Source organism: Colobus angolensis, unplaced genomic scaffold, assembly GCF_000951035.1.
Source record: "Colobus angolensis palliatus isolate OR3802 unplaced genomic scaffold, Cang.pa_1.0 Scaffold134, whole genome shotgun sequence".
NCBI lineage: Eukaryota > Metazoa > Chordata > Mammalia > Primates > Cercopithecidae > Colobus > Colobus angolensis.
The window spans coordinates 2,519,309-2,538,554 of record NW_012114422.1 but is presented as its reverse complement, the minus strand read 5'-3'; the positions used below and the strand labels follow the sequence as shown (position 1 = coordinate 2,538,554).

At 44.6% G+C, this 19,246-nt stretch overlaps 1 protein-coding gene across 2 annotated transcripts in view; it reads left to right on the top strand.

Moving 5' to 3' along the window:
* The window catches only part of SERINC5 (serine incorporator 5), a 156,785-nt gene that overhangs the window by 52,182 nt on the left and 85,357 nt on the right, over window positions 1–19,246 (top strand). For both annotated transcript variants that reach the window (XM_011934331.1, XM_011934330.1), the window contains exon 2: window positions 9,707–9,874. In XM_011934331.1, coding sequence (XP_011789721.1) covers window positions 9,707–9,874 — 168 coding nt within the window. The remainder of the gene's footprint in view (window positions 1–9,706; window positions 9,875–19,246) is intronic.

Below are 19,246 nucleotides of genomic sequence, written 5' to 3'. Positions count from 1 at the left end.
GATGGGAAGATGAAGCTGCACAATGTTGGTTGTTGGGTCCAGAATTTCAATGAATGTTGCTCTTCAAAGTAGAGAATTGTTCATTTCTTCTGCACATCACAGTTGACTCAAAGGTAACCCTAAAGCTTCAAAAGAGAAGGAAGGTAACCCTAAAGCTTCAAAAGAGAAGGAATACTACCCATACCTCACACGGCATGGGTAGCATTATGTATTACTGAAAGATGTGGAACTCTGTAGTTAAAAGATGCAGTGTTGTTTACTTGAATGAAAAACTGTGAACCTAGTTTTATGTTTTTAATGCATTTCTTCTATTTCCTTGGTACTACAACCTCCCAGCATGCTGAGTTCTAACAGCTTGGTCAGCTTCAATATTTGAGGAACTTCCCCACTGTGCCCCATCCCACTGCTGTTTATTAAGGAGCAGTATTATAATTTTTGTAGCTCACAGAAAACTCCTAATGTCTTTCCTTAGCTTTGCTAGGTCTCCTGTATTTCCAGAAATAGGAAAAGGGACTGTGAATGAAGGGTGGTGTCACACTTCCTTTTATGGTTTGGACTTAGTTTAGACACACGAAAGCCAACTTGGCTGTCCAGCCCCGTTGAGGAGCAAGTCCTTCAGAATAGTTGGTTTCCACATGGCCAAGGGGTTCATGCTCCCCAAAACTCAAGCACTGAAGCTAAAAAATGTGACCCACCTTTGGGATCATACTTGTGACAGAAGTGTCCTAAGCACTTATTTGCTTAGTATACTTCTTTCATTCCTAAGTGGAATGAAGGTAACAGAACATATGTGCTGCCTGGGCTGTTGTCATGAATATGAGTGGTCACACTGCCATGTGTGAGCTGGTACCATGCAGAACATAGACTGTGCAGCAATAGAGCGATGCTTACATTACCAGTGTGTCAGCTAAAGAAAAATCAGGCTTTCAAACCCACCTAGTTTATTCAGAAGTCTTGCTGAAGATTGCAACCGATAGTCTTTCAGAGAGTTTCTGTTAGACTGCTCCAAGCCAGAGTTTCAGCCCGCAGTTTATAGACAAGTGATGGCAGCTCTTCCAGTGCTCAGATGTTACAACAGATGTGCTCGAAGTTAAGTTAGAGCAAGATCTCATCAAGGTTTGGGTGCAAGAGTACATGTGGTTATAGATGATAGAGGCATAGTAATTAATCCTGTCAGATATGTACAGAAAGAGGCAAGGCCTAGGGTCATTGAACTTACCTGATGCAGGCAAGAGACTTGGCAACCCATGCTGTGTGCTGCTGGTCATCTTCAGGGCGTTCTTCTGGAGGGCTGCACTCAGTCCGAGTCAGGGGCTTTGTGGAATTCGGCTGATAAGGGATTTTGTAAAATTCTGCAGGCAAGCAGAACAAGCAAACGTGGCTTCTTACATTTGCCATTTTGTCTCATATGTGGGATGCTTAAAGAGCTTACCGCTGCTCCACTTTTTAGTTCTGGCTTCTCCTTTTGGTTGTTTTTCTTACCTTGCTGTGGGGTTGACTCATCGTGCTTGCCCGTTGCAGTTTGTTTTTCAACATCTAAGAAGTTATGGATGCTAAGGATATCCAGTTACCTCTTGCAGGGTTGACAGGAGTGTGGTGTGATGCCACCATGCTATCTTTCCATGCCTGTGGCGGATGGTACCAAGTGATCACTGCACTTTCCCTGCTGAAACATTCAGCCTTAGGAATCCTCCTCAGCACAGAGTTTCAGGCAGCCGCTGCCCATCCGTTGGATGTGAGATGACACCTGTTGATCTACCACCCATCGTCTACCTGGGCTCCTTCGACTTACAGGTGATGACAGCTAAGACCCAGAAGGGCAAGTCACTTCGCTAGAGTTGAGCCCAGCTTCTCTGGTTCTCCCCAGCAGTTTGTCCTCTTGGTTGCTGTGGTTTAAGAACCTGGTAGTCAGGCCTTTGGAACTGTGACAAGAAGACTTGAGAGAGGGAGACAGAGACCCTTTTATGATTAAGGTGCATGTGTTGTGTGTGTGTGCATGCCGATTTTGGAATATGTTTGACCTTCTTGTTGCCAACTGGAAATTCTGGGTAATGAAGGTATTGTGCTTTTTAATTTAACAGAAGAAGTACTTGGACGTTACTACCAGCCCTAGCTCATGTTTCTGTGAGCATTTCCTCACACACCTAGATCAATCCTTGGAAGGACCATCTGTGCCCAAGGCCGGTGCGGAGGACAGAGAGGGAGATGTATTTTTTTTTTGTAGTATGTGTGTGTGTTGCGGGGCTGGTCCTTGGATTGGGGAAGAAAAGTAACAGTAAGTGGGAGGCCCAGCTTCAGGTAAGATAAGCAAGAGCCAGCTTATCCTTTCATTTTGATTCTTTGCCCCGGCGAGGACAAAGCACCTCCTATTTAGAAAAGCCTTTGCTATTCCTGCGGTTGGAGGGAGGGTGTGCCAGGCTCTTCGAAAGATTTTCCTTTGCAGTATGTTTGGGGGAGGGGACCCTTCTTCAGAAAGGAAAAGCCCAACCTACAGCAATACCACATTTGCAAATGCTTTTATATCACTATCATTCAGCTTAGTTGCTTTTATTTTATTTCTTTTTTGAGACAGGATCTCTGTGGCCTAGACCAGAGTGCAGTGGTGCAATCTCTGCTCACTGTAGCCTCGACCTGTGGTCCGAGCTACGCGGGAGGCAATTCTCCTGCCTCAGCCTCCCAAGTAGCTGGGACCACCGGCATACACCACCATGCCTGGCTGATTTTCGTATTTTTTGTAGAGATGGAGTTTCGCCATGTTGCCCTGGCTGGGCTCGAAATCCTGAGCTCAAGTGATCCGCCCACCCAGTGCTGGGTGCCTCCCAGAGTTTTTGGGATTACAGGCATGAGCCACCACACACAGTTTACTTTTCTCAAGTAGTCAGTTTTCTTCATTTTTTAACTATAAGAGTAATGCATGCACATGGTAAAAACCCAACCAGGAGAGCAGAACAATAAGTTTATAATGGATGTCCCTGTCCCTCCCCTAGGCCTGTTCCTCAGGTAGTCAGTGTTGGTGGTCTTATATCTACACATATGTGTATGTACATAGATATGAAATAGTAGGGCATACTGCCTGTGTTAGTTGGCTGGGGCCACCATAACAAAGTAACACTGACTGGGTGGCTTACCCAACAGAAATTCAGCTTCTCACTTGTGGAGGCCAGAAGTCTAAGAGCAACGTGTGTGCAGGGTTGCTTTCTTCTGAGGCCTCTCTCCTGGGCTTGTAGACGGCCACCGTGTTGCTGTGCCATCCCTGTGTGTGTGTCCTCCTCTTCTAAGAAGCAGTCCTGTTGGATTAAGGACCACCCCAGTGGTCGTATTTACCTTTTAAGTACCTTTTTCGTTGAGACAGAGTCTGGCTCTGTCACCCAGGCTGGAGTGCAGTCTCGGCTCACTGCAACCTCCGCCTCCTGGGTTCAAGCGATTCTCGTGCCCCAGTCTCCTCAGAAGCTGGGACTGCAGGTATGTGCCACCATGCCTGGCTAATTTTTATATTTTTAGTAGAGACGGGGTGTCACCATGTTGGCCAGGCTGGCCTCGAACTCCTGGCCTCAAGCAATCCACTTACCTTGGGAGTTGGGATTACAGGCGTGAGCTACCGCACCTGGCCAAACCTTAATTACCTTTTTAAAGGCCCTACTGCAAATACAATCACTTTCTGAGGTACTAGGGGTTAGTACTTCAACATAGGAATTTTGGGGGACACAATTTAGCCTAACACACCTGACGTGTTGTTTTAAAAAATATTTCATTGTATAGGTCGTAATTCATTTAACTAGTCCCTGGGTAGCTGGAAAATAAGGCTGTTTCCAGTGTTTGTTATGAACAGCCTCATACCTAAATCTGTGTCTTTTTGGAAATGTATCTGTGAGAGGAGTTTCTGGAAGGATTGCAAGCATTGCCCTCCAAAGATATTGTTGGACTCCTTTTGCGTGTGTGAATGTTACTTCCTGTGGAGGAGGAGAGTTTGCAGTATCTACAAATTAACGCCCTTAGTATTCTCTGTGATTCAGTGCTTGCGTGGGAAATTGAGTATAGCATGCAATCATGAACTTGGTCCCATGGAGGGGATTGCCAGCCACTGTATGTGAGGAGTGTTGCCACTGTGACTTTACCATACGCTATTCAGCCAACATCCATTTACTGAGCCATTGGGGGGCAGGCACTGTTTTGTTCATTTATTTATTTATATTTTTAAAAACTAGGCTTAGGTTTTTTTTTTTTTTAGAGCAGTTTTAGGTTCACAGCACAATTAAGAGGAAGATACAGAGAATTCCCATATACCTCCCCTCCCCGCTCGCATGGCCTCCCCCCATTATCCGCGCTTCCCACCAGAGTGGTACATTTGTTAGAATCGATGAACCTACCTTGACACGTCACTACCACCTAAAGTCCATGGTTTACATTAGCGTTCCCTCTTGGCGTTGTATATTCTATATTTATTTGTTTTATATGCTGTGACTTTTTCAGTAAAAGCTGTATGCCCTCTTGGAACCAGGGGTAACGAAACCCTGGCATTTCTCTCCAAGCTTGTGAAAGCACCAGTAGTTCCAGCCAGGAACTGATTTTTTCAGTTTTGCAAGTAAATGACGTGCTCAGTGTCTTAACCCTGCAGGTGGCAGGGGCTGGATGTGAACCCATTTTATTCAAAGGTATGCTCTTCCAGAAACAAGTGGTCAGTCAGCAGGGCTATGAGATTTCCCTAGATGCTAACATAAATGTTTCTTTTACGGATGCTGTTTTGAATTTCCACCTGGTGTATATATCAATGTGTAGCTTAAGGATAATGTGCTTGAACCCTTAATTATTAGCATAGTTTACTTTGATAAATCACTTTTGGGCTAGTAGAAAAAGGCTAGTCCATTCTAATATTCAGAATGTGTGTGTATAGGTACACGTATATATAGACACATAAAAATATATATACATATGTAAATTGGTAATACTATAGCACTGTATAGAGTAAGAGTGAAAATGAAATTTGGAAAATCAGATCCATACAATGATACATGACTTTAATGATAGAATGGGGTTAGACCAATATGACTTTCTTTTTACATTTTCCACAATCGCATCCCTTTTGGTATTTGTCTGCCTTTAGATGATCAGTTCCAATTAGGCTCACAGTGATGTTTGTATCTGTTTATTTTTCCCTCTGTGGAGATAATAGTTTAAATGTTGATTCAGCTGTGGGAATGTTTTATTGTGGGAGGCATTAACTGTTTCCAAAATACTTATTTTCCCAAATAGAATAAGTATTTTGTTGATCACATTTGAACTTGAAATACAGTGAGAGGTTATCTAAGACCACATGGTAACAGAGTTAGCAACCAGCCAGGCATGGTATCGTGGTGTCCTGTGCGTGTAGTCCCAGCTAAGGCTGAGGCAGGAGCATCACTTGAGCCCAGGAGTTTGAGGCCAGCCTGTGTAATTCAGTGAAACAGTATTTTACAGTTAAAAAAAAAAAAAAAAAGAGCAATCAGTGAAGGAGGCAGTTAGGAAAGGGTTCAGGAGGCAGGGCCCAGAGAAAAGCCAGCTAAAGCAGTGGGAGGGGACAGTTGTGTGTGTGTGTGTTTAAAATTGGGGCATGTGATTAGAAAGAGGTCAGTAAAATCAGAGATTGAGAACATCAATGAAGGAATTGTAAAGGAAAGTGGCCCATAAAACACCCACACATGCAGTAATGTTAGGATACCACTTGTGTATTCTCTTATCTCAGCCTGAGTAGAATGTCTTCTTTTACAAAGCAGTGGCTTAGTTTTGTGAGTCAAGAAGAATCTGGAGGAAGCTGGCTTAGAAAATTGGATGTAAGATGGAGAGAGTTGGTTAGGAAAAAATTGTAGCAATGAAATAGTACAGAATGACAATGAACTCAAACAATGACAGTCTCATGAAGTAGATGAGATAACTAGGGAAGTGCCTATAATTTCAAGATCTGTCACGCCGTTGCTATGTTGTCTTACCCATATGCCTGTGATCTTAGCTCATTGTAAGTGATGTTTATTATGGTGTAGCATTCTAATTGGTGCTTGTTTTGAAGCCTTGCAGAGTCTCAAACTTCCTTCCAAATCATTATCAAGAGATTGAATTGTTGGGCTTTAGGTTTATATAGAATATAGTGTTAATACATGTAAATTTTATTGTAATTTGCAGTTTATGGTAATTTCTTGTAGCATTCCCTGTTTGCTTAACAGGGACTCCTTTCTGGCACCAGGTGTGTCTGATTAGGTTATCCAAGAGACTATGTAGTACTTCTGCCACCCTCATTTTATAAACGAGAAGTCTTCAGGGATTTTTTTGTTTGTTTGTTTGTTTTTGAGATGGAGTCTCGCTCTGTCACCAGGCTGGGGGGCAATGGAGCGATCTCAGCTCACTGCAGTCTCCGCCTCCCTGGTTCAAGCAATTCCCCTGTCTCAGCCTCCCAAGTAGCTGGGACTACAGGTTCTGGCCACCACGCCCGGTTGATTTGTTGTTGTTGTTGTTGTTTGTTTTCTGTTTTTAGTAAAGACAGGATTCCACCATGTTGGCCAGGATGGTCTTGTTCTCCTGACCTCAGATCTGCCTGCCTCAGCCTCCCAAAGTGCTGGAATTACAGGCGTGAGCCACCGTGCCCGGCCGAGTCTTGAGTTTTTAAAGGGTAAATAACTTGCTTGTAGTCCACAGCTAGTAGGTGGCAAAGCCAGACCACAAACCCAGCCAAGCTTTGAGCCTGAGCTTTTAATCACCGTCCTCTGTTGCCCTATAGTTTATTAAATATTCACGTTCTCCAGATAAAAGATGTGTATGCTGTTAGTGGTATAGCAGGAGCTCTGTGTTCCTCTGGGCCCACATCCTACTAATGAACCTAAAAAGCTTACCATTTGGGGCATGAAGCTCTGGTAGAAATGCAGTGTAAAAGGCACCCATTTCTTTTGAGCTTCAAGTTACATACTCATTATTTCCTGCAAGGGTGGATGACGGCAGGCATAGCCTTTCCCATCCCAGTACCCTAGGTGCTTGTACATTCATCCTTAGGCTCATGGATTTTGACAAGTACCTTTTTGAAACTGTCTAGGGTTGATGCTCATGTTGTCTGAGGTGTTATCCAAGCCCGTTGTCTCACGGCCAAGAAAAGTAAGGATTAATGTGAACACAAGGGTAAAGTTGGAGTGAATGAAGAAAGCTCTGTGCAGCGGAAAGGAGGTCCTGAGTGGGTCGCTGTTTTTACAGTTGAATCCGAAAGCTTTTGTTGAGAAACTCCCCTCATCTCTGTAGCTGTTTGGGTCACTTCCCTTATCTGAGAAGCTGTCTGTGTAACTCTCCTTATCTGTGCAGAGAAGCTGTCTGTGTAACTCTCCTTATCTGTGCAGACACCGGCATGTCTTGGGTAAACACAAAGTGCAACACCTTATTTGTTTTTTTTTTTTTTTTTTTGCTCTGTCGCCGGGGCTAGAGTGCAGTGGCCGGATCTCAGCTCACTGCAAGCTCCGCCTCCCGGGTTTACGCCATTCTCCTGCCTCAGCCTCCGGAGTAGCTGGGACTACAGGCGCCCGCCACCTCGCCTGGCTAGTTTTTTTTGTATTTTTAGTAGAGACGGGGTTTCACCGTGTTAGCCAGGATGGTCTCGATCTCCTGACCTCGTGATCCGCCCGTCTCGGCCAACACCTTATTTGTATAACTGTGTTTTAGGTAAGCCTCCCCCACCACCTCCCTGCTCCCTGTGCAAGTTCCCACGGAGCCCACTGTGTATATGCTGGAGAAGGGGAAGAAACTTCTCCCTGGGAGCCTGCTAGTCACACAAAGAACAAAAGGCTTCTATGCTGGGCCCTGCTTTCTTATCAGTGCAGCTGCAGTTTAGTTTTTCCCCAGGCAGCTCTATTTGTACGTGTAGCTGATTTTTAGGCTATATCTCTGAGGACTAACCTTAGCTATCTGCCTAACTGATTTTTCCTTTTCTTCTCCCTCACTTTCTTGGGCCCAACTTTTTGTTTTTCATGTTCTTCCCACTTTATTTACTAGTTCTGGGCTTCTTCTCTTGCTCTTAGCTGATTCTAGAAATCTTTTTGTCTAAGAGTCACGATTATAATACTTCAGATGAACTGTGCCTTTTCTGTGTAATAATTGGGCATCTCCCAAGCCATTGATGGTTGTCATTAAAGATAGCACCAGAACAATTCCGATGAAAGCTTTGTTCGCACACCGAATTGTTCCTGCATGCCGTATGGTAAAGGTACCTGGGAAGAATGGTCATCTTGTAGCTTGGAAGGTCAACCTGCAGAAGGCCTGTGTGAATACGTTGGTAAAATGGTGTGACGCAGTACAGGACACCAACTGGGCGTCCCACAAGTTAATTCAGTTCTGATGCTAGCTACCTAGAGTTCGCACAGACCCCACAGGTTAAGGGCTCGGTTCCACAAGACTTTTCCCATTTCAGATGCCAATTGCAAATCTAGGTCTCCCGTACTTCTGACTGACCAGCTATAAATCAGGGGTTCACCCCCTCTTTAAGTTCAATAATTGGCTAGAATGGCTCACATAACTCAAGAAAACTCTTTACTGGTGATTACCAGTTTATTATAAAGGATACAAATGAACAGCCAGATGAAGAGGTACACAGGGCAGGGCGCTGTCCGGAAGGGTCCCAAGCACCAGAGCATCGTTCCCGTGGAGTTGGGGTACGCCACCCCCCCCGGCACATGGATGCATTCATCAGGATGCATTCATCAAACTGGAAGCTCTGAATCCCATTGATTAGGGTTTTTATGGAGGCACTCTTATGTACATGTGACTGATTAAATCGTGGGCTATTGGTAATTAGCTCAGTCTCCAGTCTCCGCCCAGGTGTGTGCTTCTGAAAGTTCTAACCCTCTAAACCACATGGTTGGTTCCACTGATATAGCCAGCCTTCCATCCTGAAGCTGTCGAGGGGCCCAGGAAGAGTTGCCTCATTAGTACAAGCTCTGGTATGATTGAAAAGAGCATTAGTAACGAAATACTCTCCTGTTAACCTCTGTCACTCAGGAAATTCCAGAAGTTTCAGAAGCTCTTGCATCAGACCAAATTTCATACACACACACACACACACACACATATATATATATATAGTAATGGAAAAAACCACAATTGCTTTTGCACCAACCTAATATGATTTTTTTCTTTTTTCCTGGTCATGTTTTTCTTGGAGACAGCCTCCCAAGTAGCTGGGACTGCAGGTTTGTGCCACCATGCCTGGCTAATTAAAGAAATTTTTTTTTTGTAAGAGATGGGGTCTTGCCCTGTTGCCCAAGCTGATCTCAAACTCCTGGGTTCAAGCGATCTTCTCACCTTGATCTCCCAAAACTCTGGGATTAAAGGTGTGAACCACTGCACTGGGCCTTGTTTAAAAAATATATATATATATGTGTGTGTGTGTGTGTATGCGTATATAAAATATACATTAGATATAGCTTGTCTCTATATATACACATGTTTATATATAAATATATACACATATATAAAATATATATACACATATTTTTATATACATATAAAAATATATATATTTAGAGACAGGTTCTTGCTGTATTGCCCAGGCTAAACTGGAACTCTAGACTCAAGCGGTCCTAGTAAGTGATCCTCCGGCCCCCCGAGTAGCAGGGACTCCAGATGTGAACCACAGTGCCTGGCCATATTTCTTATTCTCTCGCAGTATCATGCTCTAAGCAGATGCCTTCTGTTCCTTTTCTAGCTGGCCTGCTGCTGTGGGTCTGCAGGCTGCTCTCTCTGCTGTGATTGCTGCCCCAGGATTCGGCAGTCCCTGAGCACCCGCTTCATGTATGCCCTCTACTTCATTCTGGTCGTCGTCCTCTGCTGCATCATGATGTCAACAACTGTGGCTCACAAGATGAAAGAGCACGTAAGTTTGTCCATGTCCAGCTCATCCTATTTCCAATGTTTGATGAGGGTGTGTGGGAAACACATGATTGAGAGGATGGGGCCCATGTACCCCCCCTGTGTTTTGGGATATACCTGGTTTCCTTGAACCTTCCTGAAGCCTGCTCTGTGTTTTCCAGGATACAGTGCCTTCTGGCTAAACAGGAAAACCAATCAACAGCTTGATCTTTAATAGTAGTGTAGATGCTATCTGATGCTTTTGGTGGAGAATTCTTCTTTTAATTTTTAAATTTTAAAACATTTGTATAGATTCGTGGGTTACAAGTGCAATTTTGCTACATTGATACATTACCTTGTGGTGAAGTCAGGGCCTTTGGTGCCTCCAACCTGGGAGCAACACATGTTGTACCCACCAGGCAGCCTCTCATCATCCAGCCCTACAGCCCCTGAGTCCCCAGTGTCCATCATTGTCCATCAATCATTGGACACATCATGGACACGTCATTGTCCATCACAATCGTCTATTTGTCAGACAATTATGTATTTTATCTTAGCCTTGTTTATAGCTCTTCCTGATGAAATATACAATCTTTTCTTGTACACTTCTGTCCTTTTCCTTTGTTATAGGATGGCTGCCAGGAGTTTTTTCTTCTTTTTTTTTTAAGACAGAGTTTTGCTCTTGTCACCCAGGCTGGAGTGCAATGGCATGATCTTGGCTCACTGCAACCTCCACCTCCCAAGTTCAAGCAATTCTTCTGTCTCAGCCTCCCTATTAGCTGGGAATACGGGTGCCCACCACCACGGCCAGCTAGTTTTTGTAGCTTTATTAGAGACAAGGTTTCACCATGTTGGCCAGGCTGGTCTTGAACTCCTGACCTCAGGTGATCTACCCACCTTGGCCTCTCAAAGTGCTGGGATTACAGGCATGAGCCACTGTGCCTGGCCAGCTGCCAGGATTTCACATAGCAGCTGAAACACTTAATTTGGCCTATATGGGAAGTATGATAAAGCTTAGATATTCTCACAAATAATGGGGAATGGGTTATGGGGCATTTTCCACCTTTCTAGACAGGTTGCTTGTAGGGTGAGTGGTGTCTTCATGGGTGAGGGGTGGATTTTCAGCCATTCTTTCGTCAGAAGTAGGCCTGGTGTGTGATGCTGATAGAGATACATGTTGGACCTCTTTTTCTTGAATTTCCTTTTTTCCCCCATAGTAGGCCTCTTAGATCACAGGGGAATGTGGTGAGGATTTTGAGAGAGCCCAAGAAATAACACCATTCTTTGCCTCCTGGGTTCTAAGCAAATTGACAAAGAAGACTAAGATGTCAGCAGGTTGCCAAACGTCACCTTTATTCATCATAAAACTGATGTGAGACTCTGTGGCTCATATCTGCAGGGAAGCAGGCTTTTACTGAACCCCCAAATGACTCAGACTTACCCAGCAGGGCACCATCAGTGCCCGGGAAGGACAGACTTCTTTGCAAAGGTGCAGTTTGCCAGGAGGAGAGAGCAGCAGGCATGTTCCCTTGGGGCAGCTCTTATTCTAGAGATAGAGGGAGAGGAAAGCCTTGTTGTCCAAATGTCATTTCCCCTTGCAAACTGACCACTCTGCACTGCATCTTCCCAGCTGAACAAGTGAGGAGGCGGAGGGGAGTCCGGAGCAGGCTCTGATGGAGCTGCCCATAGTAGGGATGACATTGCCTGGGGCAACACCTGAGCAAATGTTCGCCGCAACCTGTGCTGAAACTAGGGCTATTTTATTTTTTTATTGATTGATTGATTTTTCTGTTGAGGGGGTGGATGGAGTCTTGCTCTGTTGCCCAGGCTGGAGTGCAATGGCGTGATCTCAGCTCAGCTCACTGCAGCCTCCACCTCCCGAGTTCAAGCAATTCTCCCACCTCAGCCTCCTGAGTAGTTGGGATTACAGACACGTGCCACCACACCTGGCTAAATTTTTGTATCCTTCTTTAGTAGAGATGGAGTTTCACCATGTTGGCTGGGCTGGTCCTGATCTCAAGTGATCTGCCCGCCTCAGCCTCCCAAAGTGCTGGGATTCCATGTGTGAGCCACCATGCCTGGCCTTGAAACTAGGGCTATTTTAAATACACTCAAATATTTCAAAACAACCATTTTCTTAACAGGACTTTGTATATTCTTATTCATTAAAATAGGCCCTCTGAAGCTTTCTTCATAGTGCTTTTATAATTATGGTTGTATGATCTTGGATATAGTGGATACTGTAGTGGAATTTGGGTTCCCCTCTGCTTGAAACATTGGTTCTGTCCTCAGTAAGACACTAGTGCGAGCCGTGGGGTGTTCAAACTTGTGAGAAATGGAGCTTATAATTCAGAAGAGAAGTTATGAAGTCTTCAAAGGTCTAAAACAAGGCAGAAATTAATAAGAGTCTCACTCTGTTGCCCAAGCTAGAGTGCAGTGACACAATCATGGCTCTCTGCAGCCTTGACCTCCCAGGCTCAATCGATCCTCCTGCCTCAGCCTTCTGAGTAGTTGGGACTACAAGCGTGAGCTGCCATGCTGGCTAATTTTTCTATCTGAAAGAGTAGGTTTTAACTCTTATTCTGAGCATCCACTTAATCTTCCATGTACTGCTTTTGTTTTTTTTTTAAGTAATACAGTATTCTCTTTGTAAATTCAACAAGGTTGATTTTCTGAATCCATTAAGGTGGCTTAATGATCCACTGTGGTACTATGGTGGGAACTCTGGTGTGCACTGGATGTAGTGTGATCCCTGCCCTTAATAAATTTCTATTCTTTAATAGAATTAAGCCCTGCATCCAAAAAAACAAAATGTTACTATACAAATAGGTAGTATCCCTCAGTAGTGAATTTATTGAGACATTAGAGGGAGAGATAATTTGGGAGCCATTGGTATGTGTTTTAGGACATGAATTTCATAATGATAATATTAACACCTGATTACCATCCAAGTAACCTGCCCCATGAAACAGTTCCTAGCAATTCCAGTCAGTATTTATGCTTTCTGATGGTCACGGAACTTTTGAGAAACAGAGGATGTTCACTGGTGTTGCTAGGAAAGGCTTCGTGAAATAAGTGACTTGTAGGGGTAATAATAAGTATTTTAATAGCTAATTATTGAGTGATACCATGTGTCAGGTTTTATTCTGAACACTTTACCTGTATTTTCTTAGTTCGTCAGCACTGTACTCACCTGAACAGTAGGTACTAGCGTTACCCCTGCCCTACAGATGAGGAAACTGAAACATCCAGCCATTTAAATACCACACCCGAGGTCTCCAGCTATTAAATGGTGGGGTTGGGATTTGAACCTGGTCTGAATGTGTTGTTAGCTACGAGGTTGTGTGACTAGAGAGGAGGGAGAGGCACGTAGAGAAGGGCCAAGAGGAGAGGGGAGGTGAAATGGCCACATCTTGCAGGAATTGTAGTGCCAAGGTGAAGTGTTTGAACATGGTCTGTGGTAAGTGGGAAACCATTAGAGATTTTGGAGCAGGAGGCTATCATCATGGAAGCAGAGGGAGATATTTTGGGAGGTGAGCCTAGAGGTGGTGGTGGCAGTGGGCACAGGGTGACTTATGGTCAGAGAACAGAGAGAGGGAGGAAGAGAGGAAAGGGCAACCCTGATGCCCCTCACAGAGGCTCTTGTAAATGTTTCTATGCCTGTCCCCGAATGTACATATTTACAAATGGTTTGGCTGGGTGTCCTGCATAGGGAATGAGATCCCCGTGGGTGAAACCAATTCTTTTCCAGCTTTAGTGCCTCACAAGGGGCTGGCCATCTGGCCACAAAGTCAGCTTGTTTCATGGCCTACAGAAGAGAGGCTGACTTCATCCTCAGGCGGTGCTTGCGGGCGGGGGTTGAAAGGTCCCCTTGTGGGGACGCACACTGGGCTCCTGCTGGAGTCCTCACCCCCTCTTTGTTGGCCCTGGAAGTGCCTGAGACTGTGACTGGAAGAGGAGAAAGAACTGCATGCTTGTAACGGCCCAGATGGGAGTGTGGAAGTGCCTCCTACCCAGCGTTCTGCCAGAGTCGCGTGGGCCTTTGGTATGTGGGTTAGGAGTGCAAGGGCAGCTCCCTTGTCAGTTATTTCCAGTTTTTGCCTTGGTTTCAGAATGTGGCCTGTGTTTTAAGTTTGGAGACTGCAAGGGATGCTGGGCCAGACTTTGTCCTGCTTCTTTTCTTTAGGGAAACTCTTCTTTCCCAGGAGAACTTTGGCTCAGAGAAAGCTTGACTGTGCTGGTTGAATAAGGCATGATTCTGTCTTCTCTTGGAGCATTTCCCCATCTCAAAACATAAGGGCTATTTATTTTGCAGGTCATTCTTGTTATTAACCATGTCGTTTAAGCAGGTACACACTCATGAGATTTGATACCTGGGGGATTAAAAATCCATTTTAGAGGGCTGGATGTAGTGGCTCACGCCTATAATCCCAGCCGTTTGGGAGGCTGAGGTGGGTGGATCAGAAGGCCAAGAGATCCAGACTATCCTGACTAACGTGGTGAAAACCCATCTCTACTAAACATACAAAAATTAGCTTGGTGTAGTGGCACGCACCTGTAGTCCCAGCTACTTGGGAGGCTGAGGCAGGAGAGTTGCTTGAATCCAGGAGGCGGAGGTTGCAATGAGCCGAGATTGCGCCACTGCACTGCAGCCTGGCGACAGAGTGACACTCCGTCTCAAAAAAAAAAAAGGTCCATTTTAGAATGTAGAATGCAAAGGGAAAAAAAGTGGGCAAGAAAGTAAAGCCTGCCGACCCAAACTGCTAAGTCAAGGTGTAACTTCTGTGTTTGAGGAAGATTCAAATTTAGGCACCCTGGAAAGCCACATGGGTGTTTAGGGAGGGAGGAGAAAGGAACGTTTTTGTTTCCTAGGGAGTAGGGGCCACTAAAACCTGTACTGGAGAAGGAAGAATGGGTGACCTGTGCAGCCCCCGCTTTCTCCCCTGAGAGCTCAATGTGCCAGGCCAATGTAGGAAGAGCCATAGATATTCCCAGCCTGAAACATGTTAGATCTGTTTCCTTCATTCCATGTTACACTGTCCACTCCCTCCCCATCTTCCCCTCAAGCTCCCCCGCCCTAATCTGTTTAGGCCACTAATCTATTTCATCTCTGTGGATTTGCCTATTCTAGATATTTCATATAAATTGAATCATATAATATATAGCCCTCTGTGCCTGGTTCGATTCCTTCCTTCCTAATTGAATCATATAATATATAGCCCTCTGTGCCTGGTTCGATTCCTTCCTTCCTTCCTTCCTTCCTTCCTTCCTTCCTTCCTTCCTTCCTTCCTTCTTTCCTTCCCTCCCTCCTTCCTTCTTTCCTTCCTTCCTTCCCTGCCTCCCTCCCTCCCTTCCTCCCTCATTCCCTCCCTCCCTCCTTCCTTCCTTTGTTTCTTTCTTTCTCTCTCTCTCTCTCTCTCTCTTTCTCTTTCTTTCTCTCTCTCTCTCTCTCTCTCTGTGTGTGTGTGTCTCTCTCTCTCTCTGTCTCTCCCTCTCTCTCCCAGGTGGAGTCTTGCTCTGTCTCCCAGGCCAGAATGCAGTGGCACGATCTTCTGCCCCAGCCCTCCAAGTAGCTGGGATTACAGGTGCCTGTCACCACGCCCGGCTAAGTTTTATAATTTTAGTAGAGATGGGGTTTCACCATGTTGGCCAGACTGGTCTCGAACTCCTGACCTCATGTGATTCGCCTGCCTAGGCCTCTCAAAGTGCTGGGATTATAGGCATGAGCCACCGCGCCCGGCCCACTTAGCATGTTTTTAAGGCTCACACTCAGGTTGTAGCATATGTACTTCATTCCTTTAAGTGGCTAGATAATATTCTGTTGTATGAATATAACATATTTCATTTTTATTTATTTATTTTTTTTGAGATGGAGTTTCACTCTGTTGCCCAGGCTAGAGTGCAGAGGTGTGATCTCGGCTCACAGCAACCTCTGCCTCCCAGGTTCAGGCGATTCTCCTTCCTTAGCCTCCTGAGTAGCTGGGATTATAGGCACGTACCACCAGGCCTGGTTAATTTTTTATATTTTTGGTAGAGACAGGGTTTCACCATGTTGGCTAGACTGGCCTTGAACTCCTGACCTCAAGTGATCTGCCCGCCTTGGCCTCCAAAAGTGCTGGGATTATAAATATACCTATAACATATTTTATTTATCCATTTGTCAGTTGATGGACGTTTGGGTTGTTTGTACCTTTTGGCTATTATAAATTATGCTGCTATGAACATTCATGTACTGATTGTTGTATGGACATATGTTTTCATTTCTCTTGGGTTTATATCTAGGAGCGGAATTGCTGGATTGTGTAGTAACTTGAAGCTTTGGAGGAACCGCCATATTGTTTTCCAAAGTAGCTACATCATTTTCCATTCCCGCCAGTAATGTGAGATATTCAGGATGAAGTCATGTATTAAGATTCACATTTCTCCACACCCTCACCAACACTTAATGGTACATCTTCTTTTATTTTAGTCACTGTAGTGTGTGTGAGACGGTCATCTCCTCTTTGCCTGTGCCTCTAACACTGCCCTCTGCCCTTCCTGTTTGCTTACTTTCCCCCAGGGCAGCTTGGTCATTTCTGGCTTTGATTATCCTATCCCCATATGTGCATCTGCTTGTCAAGACACCCTTCACTCAGGACAGTGCTGAGGACACTGGTAGATTCTTTCTTCCTGCATCTCCACTTCTCTAGATCCTGTGTATACTTTTCCGCAGACTGGACATAAAAGTCTCAGGCTTCCACTCTGCATTCCAGTCAGTCACGAAGATTCAGCCACGCCCCCCTCCCTGGTGTTGTATATTACATTTGCCTTGTTTGAACTTGGGTAGTTCCCAAATGTGCCCAGCTGCCCTCAGACTTCTTTCTCCAGATCACTTAGCCCGTTAATTAGGCTGAGCTGAAGGTGCTGTTTGCTACATTTCTCCCAGATGATACCCTGTTTCTAAATTCTGGGGTCACCACAGTGTAGTAACTGTAGGTTAATACAGTGGCTACTTTCCTTAAAAACAACTTGGATTTCCAAAGGCTATTCATAAGCTCATATTTTAGTCCCTTCACAGTGACATGTTAAAATACTTGAGTGGTTCTTGGAGTTGACAGAGTTCTTTGATTCGTTATGTTTGAAACTCTGAAACTGGGGAGATGAGCTACTTTATTTCCTATTTTTAACCTGAAGAATTAAAATAAATATGAAGCTATAATGGTAAATATTCCTTGTGGGAAGCCCTCCTTGTACTGGTTCCAGGGATCCAAAAATGCCTGAAACAAGGCCCCTTAAAGGAGCAAGTTAAAGAGATGAGTGGAAGCTCATATGTATAGCAAGTGTTCTGCCTTGAGAAAAGACAGCAAATACGGTGGTAGTAAGTGTTCCACAGAGAAAACAGTGATCTTTTTAGGATATAATTTGTTTTTTAAATTTGTATAAATTTATGGGGGTACAAATGTAATTTTGTTACATTGATATATTGCTTATGATATAATTTGAATACATTGTTAGAATTTTTGTTTTTTTTGAGACAGAGTTTCACTCTTGTTGCCCAGGCTGGAGTGCAATGGCACGATCTCAGCTCACTGCAACCTCCGCCTCCCAGGTTCACAGGATTCTCCTGCCTCAGCCTCCCGAGTAGCTGGGATTACAGGCATGCGCCACCACACCCGGCTAATTTTTGTAATTGTAGTAGAGACAGGGTTTCTCCATGTTGGTCAGGCTGGTCTCAAACTCCCGACCTCAGGTGATTCACCTGCCTCAGCCTCCCAAAGTGCTGGGATTACAGGTGTGAGCCACCACACCTAGCCCATTGTTAAGAATTTTTAAAAGCAGAAAAGTTCTAAGTGGTCATCTTAACCAACCTGTCTTTTGACAGGTGAGAAGCTGTGGCCCCGGAAATGAAGTGACTTGTCAGAACTGAGACACCAGGTATATCTGGGATTAGAACCCAGGGCTGCTGGTCGCCTGGCCAGTGTGTCTCCTATTTGTGCAAGTAGGTTTGCTTGTTGGTCAGATATTCACAGAAGTCACAGTAAATGCCTTTTATCAAGCATATCCTTCCTCCACTTCCTAGACTTTCTTCTGGGCCCAGTGGTAAGAAGTATTACGTGTGGAAATAGCACTGCCTGGGGCCCTCAGCAGCAATCTTAGCTTAGTTACCTTTCCCATCTGCCTCCTTCCTGTTGTGATGACCAAAAACTGAGCTCAACGGATGACTGTTATTCTGAAGTAGAAAACAGAGGTAGCCACAAAACTAGTATTTATTTATTCACTGGCTTTGCATGTAAAATAGAACTTGTTTTCAGGTTGTGTTTGGTATAACCATCTTTTTAAAACAAACATCATCAGTGAAAAATATTCCACTTTGATCCAAAATACTGTGCAGTTTGTCCCAGTGTAAAATGACGGGTCTTCATGCTGAAGCTGGAGAGTCTGGCTCTTGATTTTCCTTTGATATCTAGTGGTTGAATGTTCAGGGCACACTGTACCTGAGACCCGCATCAGGGGCTGGCATAGGCACGTTGAAACCCCAAGTAGAGCTAGCTCTCCGTTCTCAGCTTGTATGCTTTTGTATCGGAACAAGTGTCAAATTAACAATAACAAGAAAATATTGCTGACTCAGTTCTTTGATTCTGGAGTGCTTTTTTAAAATCCAGCTGAGATGGAGTGCTTTTCAAAAGTTCTCTTTCTGAATAGCAACTGAGTTCATGGTACTGTTTTACCTTATGTGTCAAATTATCGAGGAGGAAGTTTTTGAGATTAAAAGTGGGTTGGGACCATCGAACCTCAAGCCCATTGTAGAACTGAGGGAAAATTCTCACCATGGCCTTTTAGAATCTTCCTGTGGGGAACTGGCTTTGAGGTTTTGCCTCTTAAATCCTCTGAGTTCCCTCCCCTCCAAGTTAGGATGACTCTGGAGACATGTTTCCAAACAGTTTTGTCTTTTGGTCTAAATTTCATCCAGACATAACATGTGAGAGAAAGCAAGGAGTCCTCCCCCATACAAGTGGATGCCGGGAAATAGTGGTGGGAAATCGTTTTGTACTGGAGGCAGCAATTTGAACTAATGGATATCCTGCTGAGAGTCTTTTTTTGAGTGAACCAAGGACAAAGAGGTTTGATCCTTGTCCAGTATTAATGAGCTTGCCAGGAGGCAGCAAATTAGAAACAATACTTACTGCCCTTGGTCTGTGAGGATCCATTACCTGCACCTTTCGGGGAGCACCAGGTGTCAGCTGGATCTCTTTTAGGATTGGTCTGGCTGTGGATGGGAGAGAATGATAAAATGTGAGAATGAAACTTTTCCTGACACGTTTTTTTCTGTAATCGTCTAAAGCGTCTGTTAAGCAACTGTCCACAGACAGGGCCTCGGAGTACCCTGCAGATAAATAGAACAGACAAGAGCTTTGGA